The 20,945-nt window shown below is 37.9% G+C and overlaps 2 protein-coding genes across 2 annotated transcripts; one reads left to right on the plus strand and one right to left on the minus strand.

Annotated features, from left to right (window-relative positions):
- The first annotated feature begins 1,358 nt into the window (after positions 1-1,358).
- LOC109423720 (LETM1 domain-containing protein 1) lies at positions 1,359-3,152 on the plus strand. The gene is made up of 3 exons (XM_019698706.3): positions 1,359-1,621; positions 1,730-2,110; positions 2,402-3,152. Exons 1-3 carry the CDS (start codon positions 1,509-1,511, stop codon positions 3,018-3,020), a joined length of 1,113 nt encoding a protein of 370 aa, XP_019554251.2. The 5' UTR covers positions 1,359-1,508; the 3' UTR covers positions 3,021-3,152.
- Positions 3,153-5,557: 2,405 nt separating this feature from the next.
- LOC109414228 (zinc finger CCCH domain-containing protein 3) lies at positions 5,558-16,598 on the minus strand. Its single transcript, XM_062852070.1, has 5 exons — positions 15,799-16,598; positions 15,034-15,450; positions 14,813-14,968; positions 7,077-7,272; positions 5,558-7,021 (listed from the first exon to the last, which is right to left on the minus strand). The coding sequence occupies exons 1-5, from the start codon at positions 16,434-16,436 to the stop codon at positions 6,539-6,541; spliced, it is 1,890 nt and encodes a 629-aa protein (XP_062708054.1). The 5' UTR covers positions 16,437-16,598; the 3' UTR covers positions 5,558-6,538.
- Between the last annotated feature and the right edge of the window lie 4,347 nt (positions 16,599-20,945).

The raw sequence follows: 20,945 nt of genomic DNA on the forward strand, positions 1-20,945 counted from the left end.
CTGGAGGAATTCCCGAAGGAATTCCTGGAGGAATTCCCGAAGGAATTCCTGGAGGAATTCCCGAAGGAATTCCTGAAGGAATTCCCGAAGGAATTCCTGAAGGAATTCCCGAAGGAATTCCTGAAGGAATTCCCGAAGGAATTCCTGGAGGAATTCCCGAAGGAATTGCTGGAGGAATTCGCGAAGGAATTCCTGGAGGAATTTCCGGAGGAATTCCTGGAGGAATTTCCGGAGGAATTCCTGGAGGAATTCCCGGAGGAATTCCTGGAGGAATTTCCGGAGGAATTCCTGGAGGAATTTCCGTAGCAATTCCTGAAGGAATTCCCGGAGAAATTCCTGGAGGAATTCCTGGAAGAATTCCCGGAGGATTTTTTGGAGAAATTCCTGGAGGAATTCCCGGAGGAATTCTTAGAGCAATCCTCGGAGGAGTTTCTGGAGTAATTCCCGGAGAAATTTCTGGAGTAATTCCCGGAGAAATTTCTGGAAGAATTCCTGGAGGAATTTCTGGAGGAATCCTCGGAGGAATTTCCAGAGGAATTTCCGAGGGAATTTCTATAGGAATTCTTGTAGGTACTCATCGGAGGACTCCCCGGAGGAATTTTGGTCAGGATGGCCGTTTAACCTGTTCCGGGTGGACCAGTGATCTACACATTTCCCAAACGCATTATTCGACGTGCAGAGCGAAATTTTCAATATGCTATTTTCGAGTGTTTACAAAATTTGTTGCAGACCACCGGTGCGTTTTGTTTGAAACAATAAAAACAACACTGCACTTTTGACATATACGAAATAGCAATCGTTTCCCACGCAACTATCGGGCGCCTAAATTTGTGCGCTCGATGTTTCCCGAGCCTTGCTGCTATTTTACTAGCCCGGTTAGTAGCCCCCTAGGGGCAAGACACTGTGCAAACGAGAGCAACTTTGAGAAATTCTGAGTTACTCTTCTTATCGATGATCGACAAAATTTGTTGAAAGACATCCCCAAAACTGCTATTTTCATTCAGCACACGAACACTTTGCAGTTTGACGTTGATGCCAGATCACATTTTGGTATAAATGGGATAAAATCTGAGGAACTGTGAGGAATTCTGAACAACACTTCGAGCACAGATTTTCTCTCGTTAGATCTGTCTTGCCCCAAGGTAGCCCCCGATGAGGTATAGCGCTATGATACTGCGCTATGTAATTTAGTTTAGTCGCGCACCGGTAAAGGTGCTCTTAGAGCGTTACGTAATTTGAGGACGGTGCCATGACGTCTGTTTTACATCGACTTTCCACAAAGCTTGAACACCCCTAGAGTGCTTTTTCTAGACAAGCACCCCTAACTTTGCAGGATTTGTTTTGACATAAACGTCAGTCACTCGTCGGCAGATAAAAACATTCGACTTTTAGCGACGGCTGCTGGGCTGATTGTGCTCTTGTTTTGGATGGTTCTGCTCTCGGACGGTGTAAAAATGATGTAATTCGTATACTTTGCTTGATAATTATCCTTATTAGTGTGTCCCGGAATGTCGCTGACATTGCTGAGAAGTCTGTGCCGGCAACAGCCGCGAATCCAGCACCAAACAACGCTGGTATACTATCGGTTTTGTCACCAGCAGGATCCCAAAAGGAACGACGGGTAAGTGTATTGAAAAAGGATCAGCTGATATTGGGTGCTAATAGCTGATTCTAGGTGTTTTTTTGTTCCGCTCAAAAGGAAATTAATTATTGGATTATTTATTTTCAGAAATGTGCAGCAGCCTGAGAATGCGAAGGAAAAACTTGCCGTCAAGTACAGCCGAGAGAATGTCAAGCGGAACGTCCAGGGCTACGTATTCTCCCGATTTTTCGACTATGTTAAAAACTATGACAAAGTCCTGGAAAAGAAGTTTCCCTCCGCTATGCACGTTTACCGTGTGTTTCTGGTTGGAGTGAAAGAGTTTTTCAACGACATGAAAAAGCTAGTCAAGATTACCAAAATTGTGTACACGCATGATAACGACCTGCGTTGTTTGACCCGGAAGGAGATCGAGCTGTACTATCAGATGCCGCGGGATATGAAGAAAGTTGCTCCAGTGTTGCTCGTTTCTGCGCTGCCGTTTGCCAACTATGTGGTGTTCCCTCTAGCGTGAGTATTGGCAATTCTAAGCAGGTCTTAATTAGCGAGAACCGCGGCTAGGATTTTATTATTGGCAGTATTTCTGATTAATTCATTCAAAATTTTTTTACGGGTTTCTTATGACGAAAGTCGAAAGAAAATCCTACTTTCTCACAATAGAGGTATATAGAAAAGTAGCACGGATAAATTTGTAGAACAAAATGAATAATCGACTATCTAGTGAATTTCACTGAACCATTCCCGGTAAAGTGTACAGAAAATAAATTGATCTTTTATTGTATACATTTCTTATTCTTACAGTTATATGTACCCGCGCACGTTCTTGACCCCTCATTTCTGGTCGATACAGCAAAAGGTGGATTTTGCCCAGCAGGACCTAAAGCAGAGACTTCATTACAACCGACGAGTTTTCCGCTGCATGCAGGCCAAGTTGGATGTCTTGAGAAGGAACAATGATCCTCTCTGCGAACAATTCGGAAACATTCTAGGCCTTCTCGGCAGTGGTCTACATCCAACTTCGGAAGAAATCCTCAACATCAAGGATCTTTTTGAGAGACCTCCTCTCCATCTGAACAATCTGTCGTCGGTGCATCTGAAATACCTATGTAAGCTGCACGATCTGAATGCTGGGCTGATGCGAAGATACCGTTTGGCGGAGCGGTCCTACATCGTACATCACATGGATTTGGCCATCAAACGGGAGGGTGGCGTTCACAATATGCCAGTGGAGTCGTTAAAGCACGCCTGTTTTGTGCGGGGATTGAATGCGACCAATCTAAGTACAGAGAGTATGATCGACTGGTTGAACGATTGGGTAAAAGTGTCCTTAATCATCAACCAGGATAACATTAGCTTATTTTTGCATCTTCCGGTTCTGCTCTCCTACAACCACCCGAACAATTGGATTTTAATCCACTAGCAAGGTCGGGTAATGAGAATCGGATCGACCCTTAGGGCCCATGCCGAATAAAATACGGTTGAGTTTATTTTATTTTTATCCTAAAACTATGATTTGATTGTTAATAATAAATGAATATGATTCATTTCTCGATTTCCGGTGTTAATATCATTTTTATAAATATGATGATGTCTATGAAAGGCTAGAACAAGTACAGGGGATAGACAAAATAATCAGGGCAGGCAAAATTATCACTTTTCAAAAAATGGTCAGCTATCTGTAACTTTTCGAAAAGTGTATAAAAAAATCTCAAATTTTTACTGTAAGTTGGTCAACTAGTTGTCTATCAACGGTCCAAATTTGGGAAAGATCGAGCTATTCTACATGAAGGTTAAAAGATTCTAGTAAAAGGCATAATTGTTTGATAGCCAATTTTGAACTTTTAAACTTCCGGATCCCATGAACCGAATGCAATGAAATTTTGAGCATTTAGGGGTAGGCGGGGCAGAATGAACACCCTCAATATTTTTAAATATATGAACTCTTTTACACTTTTAATGAATGGAGAATATAGTCCATTTATCTTAAACGTAGTTCCAGGAGAGAAACATTCGAAATTAAAATTATACTTGGCTTTATACGAAAAAGTTGCGTCCTCCGTTTTTGTGCATGGAAATTATTGTTTTTACACCATCTAAAATAAGATTTAGTGAGTAATTAGTTGCAGGTCGATTGGAAACTGATATTTCAAGAACACATGCAATTAGTTTTGCTGTATTCACATGCTTAGCATGTTTATATTTTCTTCTTTTTTATATCAAAAATTTAGTTTAAAAATATCTTCTACTGGGGCAAAATGGACACTCATCTATGTGCATAGGCGAAACTACCGGGAGTGCCAGGCACCCCCTAGAATTTGAATGCGTTGCTGTGAGATATGGGGCGATGAATAATGAATGGATGAACTAATGAATATTTTGTTTGTAGTGCACCCTCTGGCAAAAATTCGTAGTTTCGCCAATGTCTATGTGAGAGAAACGGCAAGGGAAAAATATGACCTGAATCACAAATCAACCACATTCTCCGATTTCAGTATTATTTTTGGTTAAAAGTTCACTATAATCACCTACCAGCATGTACCTACTTCGTTTCACTTTAGGCTTCGCGATACAGGCCCCGGTGTACAGTCCTTCTGTCGCTCCGAAAGCACACAAATTGATCAGATTTCGTGAAAAACGTACGTCGGTTCATCGCAATACACACCTTCCAGGGCGATGGTGAAGAGTGGCATGAGAGTTCGATACCTTGTCGTCACAGTCTCCGGCGAGATCCGAATGAACTGGATACTTTATCCGGAACCCTTATGCAGTTTTGCACACCGTCTATCGTTACTTTGATCAGCCTAATCAGCTTCCCAAGCAAGTCATTTTCGTCTAGGTAGGGTATATGTACCATTCCTTGGCCTAATTTGCAAGCCGCCTTGACAATTTTGACCATAACTCATGAATTAATAGCACTAGAAATAATATGTCGACCCTATTACACACTCTAGGCAATGAATGTTTCACCAATTGAAAGTAAACTAACGTAAATATTCAAGAATTTGCTTAATTAAGTTCAAAAGATTCGATGCGATGGTATGCAACGTTGGTCTATGGTACAAAAATTGGCCTATTAGTGGATACAACGTTGGTCTATTGCTTTCCATGCACTAGAACCACTAATTATCTCATTTTTTCAATATTTCTGCTAAATTATCTCTGTTTGTTCACCGATCTTACTTTTAAATTATATTTTCTGAGCCAAATTAAAAAAAAAAAACTATAAATAAATCATTTCAACTAAAGTTCTTTCTAAATTTAGTAACAATTTAGCGATAACAACGCAACCCTATTATTGTGTTATATTTTTACAGTCACCGCACACAAAATCTTTCTTCCTGTTCGTTCTTTCTGGTTCTTACGCAAGAAATGTTGTAGACGTCTTTTTATCGCTGTTTTTCACGTCACTTTACTGATGGGCCAAGATTTGGGTACATAGTGAAAAAAATGTACTCAATATTCAATTTGTAAAACAGTTATTATTCGTTGAAAACAAATACACAAGTTCAAAATAGCATCTTTGACCATCGCATCAAATGTTTTAGTTATTGAAAAGTCAATTCGAAATGTTCCAGAATCACGCTATTTATGATCATGTGTATAGCCGAAGAATCATGGCGTCTACAAAAGCTAAACAAAGTGACATTTTCATTCAATTTTAATGTTCCAAAGTGCTGAAGTTGAAACGAAATGTTACAGTTGTTTGGCGCATAGCTTTTCCGATATCCAGTTATGCGTGTTTGTTTGAGTTTTTGGTTTATGTTCATTGAGATAGGCCGAACGAGGGGACTATGCCAACGAAACATCCCGATACCCTATATAAGTTTCCATAATACACAAACTTTATAAACAACAACGAAGAAAAATGCATCATTTATTTACTAGGTATATAAATATATTTTTTCTTACATTGAATCAACTGTTTTTATCTATGATTCTTACCTTACAATTTGAAAATTTTTCTCTAAAAACGCATCTTATAACAATTAAGAAAGAGTACAGCGTTTGCAAAGTGTCACACGGTGATTTATTGTTTCGCATTTGTTCGATAATTTCTTTAGTCCTTAGGGTGGTGTTTTTTTCTTGTATATGAAGTGCACGATACAGCTTCAATATTTGTTGTATAACCGTTTTAGTCTCATCTTTGTTGGGTTTCCTATTCATATGGAACTGTTATGCAAGTTTGGAACGGTGTCCGGCCTGGCAATTCAGCCGTAACACGCAGCGTGAATTCAACAATGAAATCGGGATCGGCACAATCAAGCTAAAGCTAAACATCGCGAAACAGTTTACGATTAGAAGAGGTTGTCTTATGGGACCATAAATTTCTACTACCGAAAGTATTTGGATTTTAAATGTATGTTGAAATCGTACAATTTGTTTCAATTTGGGATAGGTAGTAAAGAACATCTGGATTTGGAATACCAGGTTGAAAAAAATCAACTATTTATCGCAGGTTGTGTATGAAGGGCTAATCGAATCAACGATAGAATCGCATAATTAAAAGATAAGTACCTACTCTCAATTTGTTGAATTCCGCCTTGCGCTACAAGGTGGTGAGAGACCCGTTGTAGTTGACATCGTACCAGAAAATATGCGACTCGCATGCGGCATTCACGATATTTATCAAGTCTTTCTGATAAATGCAATTTAGGAAACTAATGTTGGGACAATAGCAGTATAACAATAGACGGGTAAGCTTCAACAGATATATGTACGTAACTATGAAATGAGCTCTATTTGTACCTTCTTTTTATGTCGGAAAAAAATATGACCTCTTCAAATAACACCAATCTAAGGACAAATGGCAATATCTCCTATGCACCTTGACATCATTCAAATTCACAGTTAGTCATCAAAGCCATTCATTTTGAATTCATACTGGGTAGTTAGTTGAAAAGAAAAATATCCAGCAAACAAATGCATAACATTACCAATTTAAATAGGAATGAACGAGGGCAATGGACCTAATTTTGCTCTTTTCTTTACGATTGGTTGCTCTGAATGTTCGTCTTCACTTTCCTGCTCGTCGCAGCTACTAATTTCAATTTCTTCGTCGTTTTTCTTGGCGATAAGATCGGGCTTTGAGTCGCAGTTGCTGTCCAGGTGTCCCTGCTTCATTTTCTCAACCTTTGAAAGCATACTTTTGAGCTGAGCTTCCTGGACATCGGAGAGCTGCACGACGTCTGCTATCGATGAATCATCAGTGCTATTAATGTAATATCTTTGCGATGAAATAGGCGCAGCTTGTTTCGGTTCTCTTATCACTGGCGCAGCTCTGATGGGATGCTCCTTATTATCACTGGATACCTGGGGCTTTTTCTTCTCACTTCTGCGACTGTGCGGGTAAGGACAATTGGTTCTATCACATACTCCAAGCCGAACCATTTCCGGGCAAATGAATTCATGACGTTTCATGCACTGCAATAGAAAAAAAAAGTTTAGTGAATCATTGCAGAGATCAAACAAGCATTACCTTATCCGCCAGTGCACAGAATCCCTTTAGGAAATCTTCGCAAATTCGTTCCTTTTCGCTGACTTTCTTGTGAAGATAAGGACAATCGTTTTTCGTGCAGCGACCCTCCAGGAAAAAGTGGCATACGGGCATCTTTTCCAGAGTCACATTATGTGACAGGAGACATTCACTGTTGGAGCATTCGCCTTTCAGAAATCTGAAATTCAAAAATATACATTGTTTGTGGATGCTAAAATTTAATATCAAAAGCAAAAGTATGAATGCACATTGCACATTGGGCTGTATTCGAAAGGCCGAATTTGGAATCATTAGGTACATTAGAATCAGAACCGCTGTGTTCCATGGAAACTTACCAGACTTATAAAAACATAATGGGCGGTGTACAAATCTGCCTGAGGATTTTGGGTGAACTGCCGAATCCATTCGAATCTATATAAGGATTGCGACAAGGACTTTCCTGTCTACCATTTAACATCGCTCTAAAAAGGTGTACCCGAGCAGGGAATGAGAACTTATTGAAAACAAATTGAGTTATTTAGATATCACGAATTTTGATAACAAAATGAGTTTTCATTTTGTATGACTTAAGTGTTATCATAACAAAAAACGATAACAAAATAATGTACTGGAATATCTAATTGAAAACAGAATGAGTTCTCATTGATAACAAATTGATATCTCATTTTGTTATCCACATTTTACGACTTGATATCATACGCAGTTCTCAAGGAGTTATCGAATCTATAGGGTAATAACTGAAAATTAATAACAAATTTAGTATTCATTTTGATTTTTTATTAGGGATTAAATTACACGAATAAGTAAAACCAGAGATTAAAATTTTCATTTTCAATGAGTGAAGTTCAACATGAATCTTGAAGATTCTCAACTGAGGGATCAAAATAAAATTCATTTTGGTGAATGAATATTCTCACTTATTCATTCATTTGTCTGTCACTGACAATTTTCACTGAGAAATATAACTAGACCGTAACTCCCGGTTATTCTTCCAATCACCTCAAAACTTGTGTATAGTAGTTAATTAGAATACTAATAAACTGCTCTATTTGTCCATTAAGTCAGATTGTGCGTTTGTTAACAGAAATTGGGCACTTTACGACGTGCGAAAAAATATTCGTGACAGAGAATTGAATGAAAAAAGACAGGCATTCAGCTGACAATGAATGTGGCCAAACACGAATGAAAATATGAGAATGTCAATCTTCACTTTCAACCTTCGATTTTTTTACACACTGAGTAAAACTTTAAATACGATTTTTTTTCAAAATTCAGAAGAATCTCGTAATTGAAAACTTGTTTTGTTTGATATGATATCATCAGAATATGGTCCCTATTAATGGCGTAGTAATATCGATTGTAACATTAACATTTCATCAACAGTCATTTCAAACTTGGAGCCTACACGAAGAAAAATGGAAATCAGATATGATATCCTCATAGATATGCAGCATCTATACCATGATTCAACTAAAAGATTAACCGTAGTGTGGCCAGCAAAACAAACACCCGTAGAAGGCCGGCAGGGTACCCGGGTACCCACGAAATGGAAATGATCGTATCTCAGCGATTTTCCACCGATTTTAAAAGTTTTTGCCTCATTCAACTCAGAAACTCATTATCTATCAAGATCGTATTTGGTTGGACCGGTCCGATCACCATAGGTACCGGAAAATCCGGATTTCGGGATCCGTGTTTTTATACAATACAATATACGGGATTTTCGGTAGGTTAGTAACAATTTCGGTACCAAGCATCGTAAAATTGCTTTGGTATATTGTATCTGACCGGCCTGGAATCATAAAACGTGTTGACTTTGAAACTGTGATTTCGGAACACGCTTCCCGTGAGGCCATGGTTGACCATAAACACTTTAAGGTATCCTAGCCTTAACAATGTGGGTTTCAATATGGTATAAGGACATGCTCCCAAAACTATGGATTTTCCGAAAACCACGGTGATTAGATCGGTCTAACCAAATATTTTCCCGATAGATGATGAGTTTCTGAATTGAATGAGCTAAAAATTTCCAAAATCGATGAAAAATTGACGGAGATATGATCATTTCAATTTCGTGGGTACCCGGGTACCCTGCCGGCCTTCCACGTAATAAAAAAATGCAGGAGCCCCTCCCCCTGCCCCTCCTCACTTTAAAATTTGGTTAACCCCAGCAATAGATGTATATTCACGAGTTCTAAGATCTAACAGAGTTCCAATATCCTAGTCTCAATAACCATTAAAATATCGAGATTTGAAATTGAAAAAGGTACCCGGGTACCCTGCCGGCCACATAAGTGTTAATGATATCGATGTGACAAAGAAAAGTAAATTTGAAGTCAAAGCACAACTGCACGTAATATTTTTGTATAATTATATTTCAGCTTTTCATTCTGATTATACCTATGCACTGCAGTAAAACAAATATGGGAGATGTTCACGACATCCCAGAACCATAGGCATCGGAACTCATATTGAATGACATCGAGCAACGAATTGAGTTGCATTCGGCTTCTCAGCTGTTTCCCTCGTTACCCGGGGAAAAATGATGACATTGAAACAATAAAACATCCGATTGGAAAAATATTTTAATACATTAATTCTATCTGGTTTGGCATGATGTCGTTTGGCATAATGGTTAAATGGGCATAATCAAGCATAATAGTCGTTTGGCATAACAATAAGTGAAATGGCATTCATCATTTTCATGTATGATAAATATCTGTGTTATTTTCAAAACTGTATCAAACATTACGGGATTCATCAATTTGGTACGGAGCTACAATGAATCCTTTTTCACGCGACAAAACTTTATAAAGGTAAAATATGTGACCTTCAACAGTAGAATGACCGTGAATTACTTTGATGCCGAACGACTATTATGCAAAATGTCTATGCAAAACGACCTAAAGTGTGAGAAAATTTGGAGTACTGTGGAACTCTCGTTATTTCCTTATGAAAGTGCGAAGTTGTATTCTAGGTAGTGTCGTTCTCTTCGTCAAAGAAGGTTTTTTGAAACCTGTTGGATTCAACGTTGGCCTCAAATCTTTCCCAACCAGGCTGAGATAGACGACTAAGTTTCAAGCAATTTGGTCGATTAAAAACCCCTCAACGAAGAGAACGACCCTGCCGATAATAACCAGTCACCCTAAAAAGACTTAATAAAGTTCAACCAATTTAAACCAATAGCATGACCATTACCCAGGATCAGTAAATTATAAATTTTGTGTCAATATGTAAGTACAATACTCAGGTAGATTTCACAAATATTTTGTGAATATAATTAATGTCAAGCATATTAACCCTATTTTGGATTTTTAAAATCAAATCTTGTTATCATTGAGTTTTTGAAATGATAACAAAATGATATCTCAATTTGATATTAAATAAAAACCATTTGGAACGAAAACTTGTTTTGATTTCATTTTGTTATCAATAACAAAATGAGTTATCAATTTGTTATAGGTTTGTTCTCATTCCCTGCTCGGGTAATCCTTCAGAAGCAGTTCACCAGCCGTGCACGGAACATGTCGTCCAGTAAGACACTGTTGCGTACTGACTCAGATGGTTACGGTAGAAGGTGTGAAAGTTTCGGTTTTGTCATATGGTCGATTTTGTATTTGTTTTCTTTTTCGTCATGTCAAAGTTTGAAGAATGTTATAGTTCAAATTTATGTTGTGCCTTATAATTCAGTAATCTTTGATGTGCCTATGATCTGTTACGATGGTCGATGTGTTCGTTATGTCCATTTTTTTTTCATCCTTTAAATCATTTTACTACTGTTTTTATTATCTTCTATTTTATTTTCACTATCAGCATCAGTCCAAATAAGTCCAAATTAAAGAAACCCTTTCATACACTCAGTCGAAAAATGTAAAAATCTCTAATTTGTCATAAATAGTCTACGTTAGTCAAAGTCGAAGTAGTCAGTTTTTGTCGATTTCGTCTTGATCACACGTTAGCTTCGAATCTATAAGCAAGCACTATTAAATGCTGCACTTCCCACTACTAGTTTCTTAGTTATTTTAAATTGATATTGTAAGAAAAAGAAAACATTATCAAACATTAGGCATTCGAAACATATTAAAGTTTACTCACAAAACTATCATATATAAAAGTAATTATAGAGAAAGTTAAATCACAAAAGCACATCAAATGTTGAGAACTATGTATTAGCAAACTGTTTTCTGGGTATAGAAACTACTAGGCCCCAGCAGGTCCCTCCTGTTTATCGAGCATTTCTGAAAAATCAGCCATACTCCATCTGTAGCAGCCGGTTCGCAATGAGCCGTTGGAGGCGCATTAAAGTGTTAAAGGTGATATTTTCATTACAAGAATTACAATTAACTTCCTTCACTTTAATACCGTCAAACCCTGTGATCTTGGCCAGGGCGTATTATATGAATATGTCATATACTTATCAGACAGTACCGCTTATTTTATTTATTCAAAATGAAGTATTGCTTTATACCCTCAGTATTTTTGTTCTCGAATAATAGCACTTGAACAAAAGAAGGAAAAATATCTGATATTAAGTTTCATGCTATTTGCATTCAATGTCAGTTACAAATATTTGATGAAACTATATCTGCGCATCTGACATTTTCTGGGAAAGTGTTATGTATCGGAAGACATTGCTTTGTAGGGAAATGGCATTCGGGGTAATGTGTCATTCGGGGAAACGATCTATTCGGGGTAATGACTCTCGGGGTATTGGTTTTTGGGAAGTAGTATTCGTGGTAATGGTATTCGGGGAGCTGTTATAGGATCTAAAAAAACTGTTGTTTTACAACTAAAAACATTTTCGTTATTTTGAAAAATTTGGACCGTTTGGAACATCTTTTGTAGAACCCTTTGTTGGCGCATCACATCAACGGCGTCACCCTGGCACCTCAGCCACAGCAGCGGCGCAGCAGTACATTCAATTAGGATAGTTTGTTTTGCTTTCCTTTTATTTCACTGCTAGCAGCAATCAGCCCGCCTATTGTAACACTCGCACTGGGCTGCGTGGTGCTAGCCCGTCAGCGCATCGCACATTGTGGCGATACGCATTCACATACCTATTGTCCGTACTATCGCTGTCGCCTATAAAAGCGACAGCGAGATCAATGTAAGTTTAGTTGTAAGCAATATACCACCACAGAGCAGGAGCACTGCGTCAATAAAACGTGAGATTGTAGTTCGAAGTCATTCGTCTTCACCTTGTCCTTGGAAGTAAAATCACACAACGCAGGAATCTTCTTAAAGCTAGACGAAACAACTTTTTTGGAAACGCTTCCTTGGCATAGAAATAATCGTTCAAAGCCGTGGAAAGCAAGGATGGAAATCTAGTGATCATAATCAGATTTCGAATGTATCGCGGTTGAACGGCATCGCGCGATCAAAGCAACGATAACATTTTGTCGTCAAGCATCATAACAAACTACGGTCCAAAAAAGAATGACTCGCTCGGCATGTGCGGCCACGATGCGATCGTTATCATAAAGTCAAAATAATAAATTCGTGATTTCATTCACTTTTTGAGCATTCTTACTGCTCTAATTTCCAGATATGCTTATGAATGTATTATTTCTAATCCTGAATGCGGTTTACAGGTGCATAAATGGCATAAATTGTAATGAATAGAGTTTATCACGACTTGTAACATGATCCGATATTGGGCCATCACGCGATAAGGCGTGCATCAGATACTTTGATTGTCTCTGTGATATGAACACGGTGTGAGGCATCGACATCATGTTACTACAAGAACAAGCCTATCTTGGATTATTCGTATCCTGTATCATTTATCGCTTGAAGTGATTTTCTGCTATCCCTGGTGAGCTAAAAAAGTTAACTGTTGTAGAGGCTATTATAAATCACGAATTTAAAACGCAGAAAATTATAGAGAAGCTGAAACGTCTAAAAAAAATTATAAGGTGATCCAGTTGCGTTTGGAAGCTCATGGGGATGCTTAGGACAAAAAATCTACACCTAAGTGCTTCAAACTATCAGGTGATGTCACTATTCCAGCATCATGACATTACAACCTTTTGAGGTACAGTGGCGTTTCGGTTTTATCACTAGTCATTTTATTCACTACTCGTCAAATTCACTCTCGATTTTATCACGGTTTTCGTTTCGTGTTTATCACGCCTTTTCTAAAACATCGCGAAATCAGCATATAAATGATAGGCGATGTCCATAAACTACGTAGACTAATATTTGGCCATCTGAGACCCCCTCGTAGACTTTTGGCCTTACAAAATTATCGAAATTTGTATGAAGCGTAGACTTTGGTCAGGAACCCTACTCCGCCTAAGAGTCTACGTAGTTTATAGACATGCCCTGATTGTGAAACTACTTTTCAGGGCTTTCCAGAGTCTGGAATATTTGACCTTTACTATGAGAAAAAAGTGGGAATAGGTTTCTTTGAATAGAGGTTTTAAATTTCAGAGCAAATATAAAACCGAGTAAAGAATTTTCACAAATTAAAAATATTTTATTTTTATTTCACTGACTTTATTTTCCTCAATATCCCTAAAACAAAATTAAAATGATTTTTGGTCATTACACATTAAACCATTTCATAAATAAATATTGTAAATATCTAATTGATGAAAACCGTTAGGGAAGCAATTTATACAAAAACGATTAGTTAGATTATGGAAACTTTTAAGATTTGGCGAATAAACTTTGGAAAAGAAGTCACAACAAACTTGACAAGATTACCATTTGTTATTTCTTCACTTTCATGATTACTGCTTTAGTTTCCTTTACCTCGTTCATTGAAATAAATACAATTCCATTTAGTAAATCGTCTGATTATTTCTTACAGCTTCATCTATAAAAGAGATTTCGAATTATCTACTACAAAAAAAAAAAACTTCTTACGGGCATATCTACAATGCTTGATATTTCTTCATCGATTTTCTCTTTGGATTATTTCGAGAAATACGTTCAATATTCGGATGATATCTTGGTATGTTTCGGTGATGGACGACTTGTACCGGCTTCTAGAACAACGAAAACAACCGAAAATAATTTGCTGGCTAAGTTATTAACAATAGAGAAAACCGATAAGGGAGCATCCATTAAGTACGTCACGCTAAAATTGATAATTTTCAACCCCCCCTCCCCCCTTCGTACGGGTTTTTCCTATACCTTATACATTGCTTGTCACACTTTCACAAACCCCCCCTCCCCCCTCTAAGCGTGACGTACTTAATGGATGCCCCCTAAACAGAAAACGATCATTGTATATACGCCTGTATGATACTAAGCGCGAGAATTGTACAATGTTCTTGTATGTATGTTTTGACTCCTAATCACGGTTGGCCCGTCCATAAACTTCGTAGACTTCAAGGGGAAGGTGGATCTGGCCAAAGTCTTAGATCCATAAAAAAACAAAATTTTGTTAGAACGAAGGTCTACAGAGGAAGATGGTTGTTGGATATGACCCGAAATGGGTCTCTGTAGTGTATGGACACCTCCAAAACAACAATTTCATTGACACATTACTAAAGCTGTGAATTACAATGTAAACATTTTGCAGTTTATCGATTTTTAACATAAAATTTTCATTTATTTTCATTTCGCCAAATTCACGGTTTCGCTAAATTCACGGTAAAAAATTTTTTGACCGTGATAAAATCGAAAAACCACTGTACGTGTTTCAGCCTTTCATGAGTAAAACCATTATTTGGGCATTTCAGCTGCGGTTTCAACGCAAAAATACTTACTTGGAACAAATCATGATTTGATTTTTGTCGTGCACCTTGGGACATTTTCCTCGTGAGAACGCAGTGCACTTTCCTAAACGCCGGTAGATGGGACACGGAATATTACACTTTCGCATGTTACTCGTCAACATGTGAATGCTTTTCTGTTTAGTCGAGCTGAAATATGAAACAAACATTAAGTAAATTACCACAAATCCTAAAGAAACGCATATCATGCTCACCTCAAGTAAGATCTGGTTCGATGGGTTTCTGTTCGTACAAAAGTATCATCCGTTTTCTGCATGTACGTTAGTCCACCGATGTCGATTCGACGCAGCTTCGCCGGATGAGGATGGTCAAACTCAGCGGAAGGAATCTTCCTTAGCTTGGTTCCCGTTTGATCCAGCATAAATCTGGTACCGCGAATCAATAAGAAGCGCTGTCTACTGTTAGCTGAAGTTAATCCTGCCGGTGACTTGAAAGACGTTGGGGTGGGTGTTGCAGGGGTTCGTGTTGTCGACACTTGTAGCTTGTTAGAAGAGGAACGATATAAAACTCCATTGATGTTGACCATCACCAGCTTCCTGTTTTGAGAGCTGAAAGTGATATTACGGGGTGTTGATCCTCCAACATCTTTCAGTGGAGGTCTGTTGCGACACCTGAAAGTGTTTGGGAATGTACATCTATTTTATGCAATTCTGTACATAATTTCAATTTCATACAACTCATTTAATATTACGGGGATCTATTTATTTGCACTAATTTATTATACAATTGAAATAAAAAAGAGTTGCATAATGTTCATTATGCAGCTTATTCGAGTTGCAAACAATCAATATGCACCTCAAAAGAGTTGTATTATGAAAGGTTTCTCGAGATGACGCAATATTGATGAAATACTTTTTGATATCTAACGCATTCACCGAATCAATGTTAAAATAATAACAGTGAATCAAAAATAAACAATTTACAAATCGAATAGAGCTCTCTTTAATTATAGTACTTACAATTTCAATAATTTCCTATCGGTGATGACAACTTTCTGTGGGCTAATAGAGTTGCTCCGGACTAGCGAGAATCGCCGCACAGACGACTTAGGTTTCAAAGACAATCGTAAAGTGCCCGCTGGACGGCGATCCAATTTGTAAAGCGCTTTGCTTCCGTTTATCAACTTGAAGCGCTTCTCTACTATTCTCACTCCTGCTGACTTTGTCGTCGGGTTGACTGCAACGTGAGGCACCACAACGGAGGCCGGAACCGATCGAATCAACTTGTTGCGGCTGACCTTAACCAACGGAGCCACCAGGGGCGCGGTCCGTACTGCTGTCGTGCTGACCGGAATGGCCGAAGAGGCCCGAACGAGTTTCCGCTTGGTGTTTGTGATGATTGGATTTGATTGAGGAATCGGCGCTGTCGGAGCAGATGCTGGTTCTTGAGGTACGCGATGCTCATTTTGCTGCTGCTGTCGTAAACTTAATCGTTCTAAAAATGCAGGGTTAAAATGGATGCTGGGAGCCGCGATGGCCACTGGTTTGGGTTCGGTGGGTGCTTGTGGAAGGTTCTTAGTCAGGAAGTTTGGATTAATGTGCGCCTTTTTAAACTCCGGGTTGATATAAATTTTTGATCCCGATTCTTTCACATCCATGCTTATGCTCGCTATATCACAATACTATTATCACAACGTTGGTAGAATCAGTACAATTAAATACGTTTTACAATATAAAAAGATGTATTTTTTTCAACAATTTCAATGCGAAAGCTTTCCTCTTGAAAAATTGTGACACTTGTGCCTTTGTTTACTACTTTGTTCTGGTTTTCGATCGGGTATTGGCTAAAGTGGTCGAAAATATCATTCACCGACACAAATGATCTGCTTCAGCACATCAATGCGATCTATTGAGTATTTTATACAACAGAAACGACATCTGTAGTTTCAAACAAAATACACGGGGCATATCAGTGTCATCTATTGTGTAATTTATTGTACATATCAGTGCCATCTATTGTGTAGTTTATCGTACACGCTAAGAAAAAGTTACTTTAAAATGAGTACACACAAAACTGAGCTAAACTGGAACAGCTCAAAAAATGAGTAAATTGCATTTCCATCGATACACGGTCAGAAAATTCACTCATTTTGGAGCTAAAGTGGGACAACTAAAAAATGAGTAAATTTTATTTCCAGCGATAGCGCTGGCCTGGCCCAAATGCAAAAATCTCATCAGTTTAAGTTGTATAATATTATCGTCGCACCACCAAATCGAAGTCGTCGCTAGAAGCACATGCGAAGTTGCAGCTGCGAAGTAAATTTGAATCTATTTTTTTCTGTTGCGCATCATTAAGCTATTTAATTAAGAGCAACAATATGCACTAATCCAAATTGAGTTGCGACATTTCTAGGTAGGTTAAAAACCAATTTTCGCACGTTCGGTCACTTTGTATTTCGACCAAAAGCATACACGGTCAGAAAATTCACACAAAACTGAGCTAAAGTGGGACAACTCAAAATTGAGTAATTTTTTTTTCCAGCGATAGCGCTGGCCCAAGTGCGAAAATCTCATCAGTTTAAGCCGTATAATATTCTTGATGATGCGAGGAATATTATACGGCTTAAACCAGTTGGATTTTTGCACTTGGGCCAGCGCTATCGCTAGAAATGCAATTTACTCATTTTTTGAGCTGTTCCAGTTTAGCTCAGTTTTGTGTGAATCTTACTCATTTTAGAGTAACATTTTCTTAGCGTGTAATATTCTTGCTGATGCGAAGAATATTATACGGCTTAAACTGTTTGGATTTTTGCACTTGGGCCAGCGCTATCGCTGGAAATGAAATTTACTCATTTTTTGAGCTGTTCCAGTTTAGCTCGGTTTTGTGTGAATCTTACTCATTTTAGAGTAACTTTTTCTTAGCGTGTAGCGCTGCCCGAATAAAAAATACAATATAAAAACCGAACGTTGTATTGTAACAGTACTATATAGAACCATATTTTCACAATTGACACCATTGTTAAAATAAAAATACAAAAACAATAAGATGTAATGTAGACACCATACCGTGAATTGTAAATAAAATTTTTACAATAAATTATACAGGTTGTTAAGTATCGTAACAATATAAAAAAAAAATTTCTCCATATATATATTTTTGCAAAACCATGCATTTTATTGTTAATGAATTGTTCTAAATTCTGATACGTGGGTTTAAATATACCTTACATTGTATGGTACATGAATGGTTTCAAACAATAAAATGTACCGTAAATAAATTGTTTTTAATTGTAATTTCACTACTGGTGTAAGGTACACCGGGGCAAGATGAAACAGCGGGTTAACATGATGTTTTCTAATGAAGCTAAACAGTTTGATCGCCATAACACAGTTTTTAATTAATATTTATCCGAACTTTCGGTAGTAAGTTCAAAACAAGTTCGAAACAAGTTCGGAACGGATGATTTCAAGTTGTTGGAATATGTTCAAATGAACTATATTTGAATTTTAAAGGCACGCAAAAGTTCAACATGAGTTCGGTTAATATTTGATTTAACTCTGTTTTAAAGTTCAACATAAGTTCTTTTTGAACCTTTTTTCGACTTTAATGTCGTTTTGAAGAGAAGTCAAAAGCTTGTACATGCACTTCCAAGTTCATAAACAATACAAGAGTAACTTTTTTTTTTTTTTTTTTTTTTCTTTTTTTTTCAGTTGGCAGTCTCCGCTCGTACACATCGGACGTGTTCTCCCCCATCGGTTTCATTTACGAGTTTTTTTTTGGCTTCCATTATGAGTATCGAGCGTAAAAATACTTTAGTGATCGACTTCGGCATCCTGCCTGTGCGGCCAGAGGTAGCTAAGGTACATCAGTTCTTGGAGAAGGAAATGCAGCTCCAACTATCGGACGTCAGTAGCATTCAGCTGAACCATGTTCGAAACTGTGTTTATGTCGCAGTTAAAGATAGTGAGATTGCTGCTCGCTATCAGAAGCTCCATAACAATAGGCACGTTCTGTATCACGGAGACAAAGGCTTCAAAATCCCGGTGTATGTAGAAAGTGCTGTTGTTCCAGTACGCGTTCTCGATCTACCGCCGGAGATGAAACACACCACTGTGATTGAGTTCCTCACACAATACGGCGAAGTACAATCCGTTACACGAGAGCGGTGGAAGAACTTTTTCCCGGGTGTCTACAACGGTGTTCGCATTCTGCACATGAAGTTGAAAAATCCTATCCCATCATTCGTAACCATCTCGGGACATATGACGTCAATCTCCTACCCCGGGCAGCAGAAGACATGCAGGTGGTGCGAAAAGACTGCTCATCCCGGTCAGAAATGCGCTGAAAATCAAACACAACACACATCATCTCCATCTCAAACAGTCCTCCCGGGCAACGCGAACGATTCTCTTCTCAACCCCGATCACTTTCCTCCAATCAACCAAACAGTGACGTCGATAGAACAAAACGGGCCTCCATCCATACCAGTGACACCAACCGAGAACCAGCAGAAAGCAAGCACAATAACTATCGAGACCAACGACGACGACAATGACGATAATGAAAGCACATCATCAGGTAGCATCGAAGTACCCAACAAGCGGCGGCGATCGGCTAGACTCGCGAATGAGAAAAACAAGTTGTATTCAAGTCAGGCTTCTTTGAACAACAGTCAATCCAGCGTTGATAATCGTTCAAAGAAAATAGAAATTTTACAGGGCAAACATTGTCCGAATGATCAAATTTGTATTAATCTTACGTAAGATTTGTATTGTAATTTGAAAAAAAAAAGGTATTCGGCTCCGTATGCTCTCGGGCGCATGAGCCTTATAAATAAAGATTAAGGAAAAAAAAAAAGAGTAACTTTTTGGAGAATTAAGTTCAACGAAACCTGGAATTGAACCGAACTTGAACTTCTGAGTTCGTTCTTCAAGTGGAATCCGAACTTTTAGTTGCTTGGGTCGTCACTGTAGCTCAAAGTGATATGATATCAGTTTTTGTTCTTGTCGAAATAGCAATTCAATTAATAACTGTGGATGTGCTCTAAAGAACACTAAGTAGAAGAGAGGCAGGCCAAGTTCCACTGCGAACGTCGAGCCATAAAGAAGAAGAAGTTATCAAAAAAGCTGCTATTTGATGTACTGCAAGATGTACTGTCAAACCCCGCGTATTCATCACTCTTTAAGGGCGGACGGGACGGTCGAGAAAATATCCGCCATTGCTCTGTTGCTACTAAGATGGTAACCCTGATAAAAAATATCATAAAAATACGATAAATTTTATTGTTACAACACCATTTTTTCGAAAAATATTCACCATTAAACGTATTGTAATTTACACGGTACACTCACCATCACCCCTATTGTTCTATACCATTCGGCGAATGGTAAATGGCACTTTTACAATAAAAAATGGTGGTCGTTATGTATCTTTACCATAAAATTTTGAGAAAATTTTCATACACTTTTTCGCGAAAAACAATAGAATGTATTGTGTTTTTATGAGACATTTTTAGGGCAATTTTCAAAAGAAAACAATATATCTTAATGTTTTTTCATTGTTCTTACAATACAAATACAATTAATTGAATGGCGTCAAATGAATCGTTGTTACAATAAAAATACAATAATATTTGTTGTTATTTGTAAGCAGTTTTCGCTTTTGAAAATCCATAGAATTCTTATTTCTTGCTAACATTTATATCCAGCATTTACGAACACTAACGGCCACCAGAATGATATGCACATTTTATGATATGAATCAAACACTTTGATGTCTGTCTAATAAGTATTGCTTGGCAGCTGTTGAAAAGATCTCCCAAGTAACCACGGTGCTGAAGCCTTATTACATGCATATATACGGTGTACTTAGAGCAATCATTACTTTACATGCAAACTTAAAGTTGATTTAAAGTGGAAATGAGCAATTATGCGACTGCTTCAAGATTATACCAGTATAATCTTAATTTGATTCTATAATTGGCTTCTTTAACGATGTTGAGATAATTCGATAATCTGAATCTGCATGTCAAACTTAGCCGAAATCCAAATTTTCATGAGTTTTGGAGCCCGGGAACCTATTTAAAAATCAATTTGAAGTTTATATGGGAGCGATTTGTCGAATCACCCCTCGTCGCAGTTTGTACTAAGCGGAGCTGTCAAACAGT

The sequence above is a fragment of the Aedes albopictus genome, chromosome 2, assembly GCF_035046485.1.
Source record: "Aedes albopictus strain Foshan chromosome 2, AalbF5, whole genome shotgun sequence".
Taxonomy (NCBI): Eukaryota; Metazoa; Arthropoda; class Insecta; order Diptera; family Culicidae; genus Aedes; species Aedes albopictus.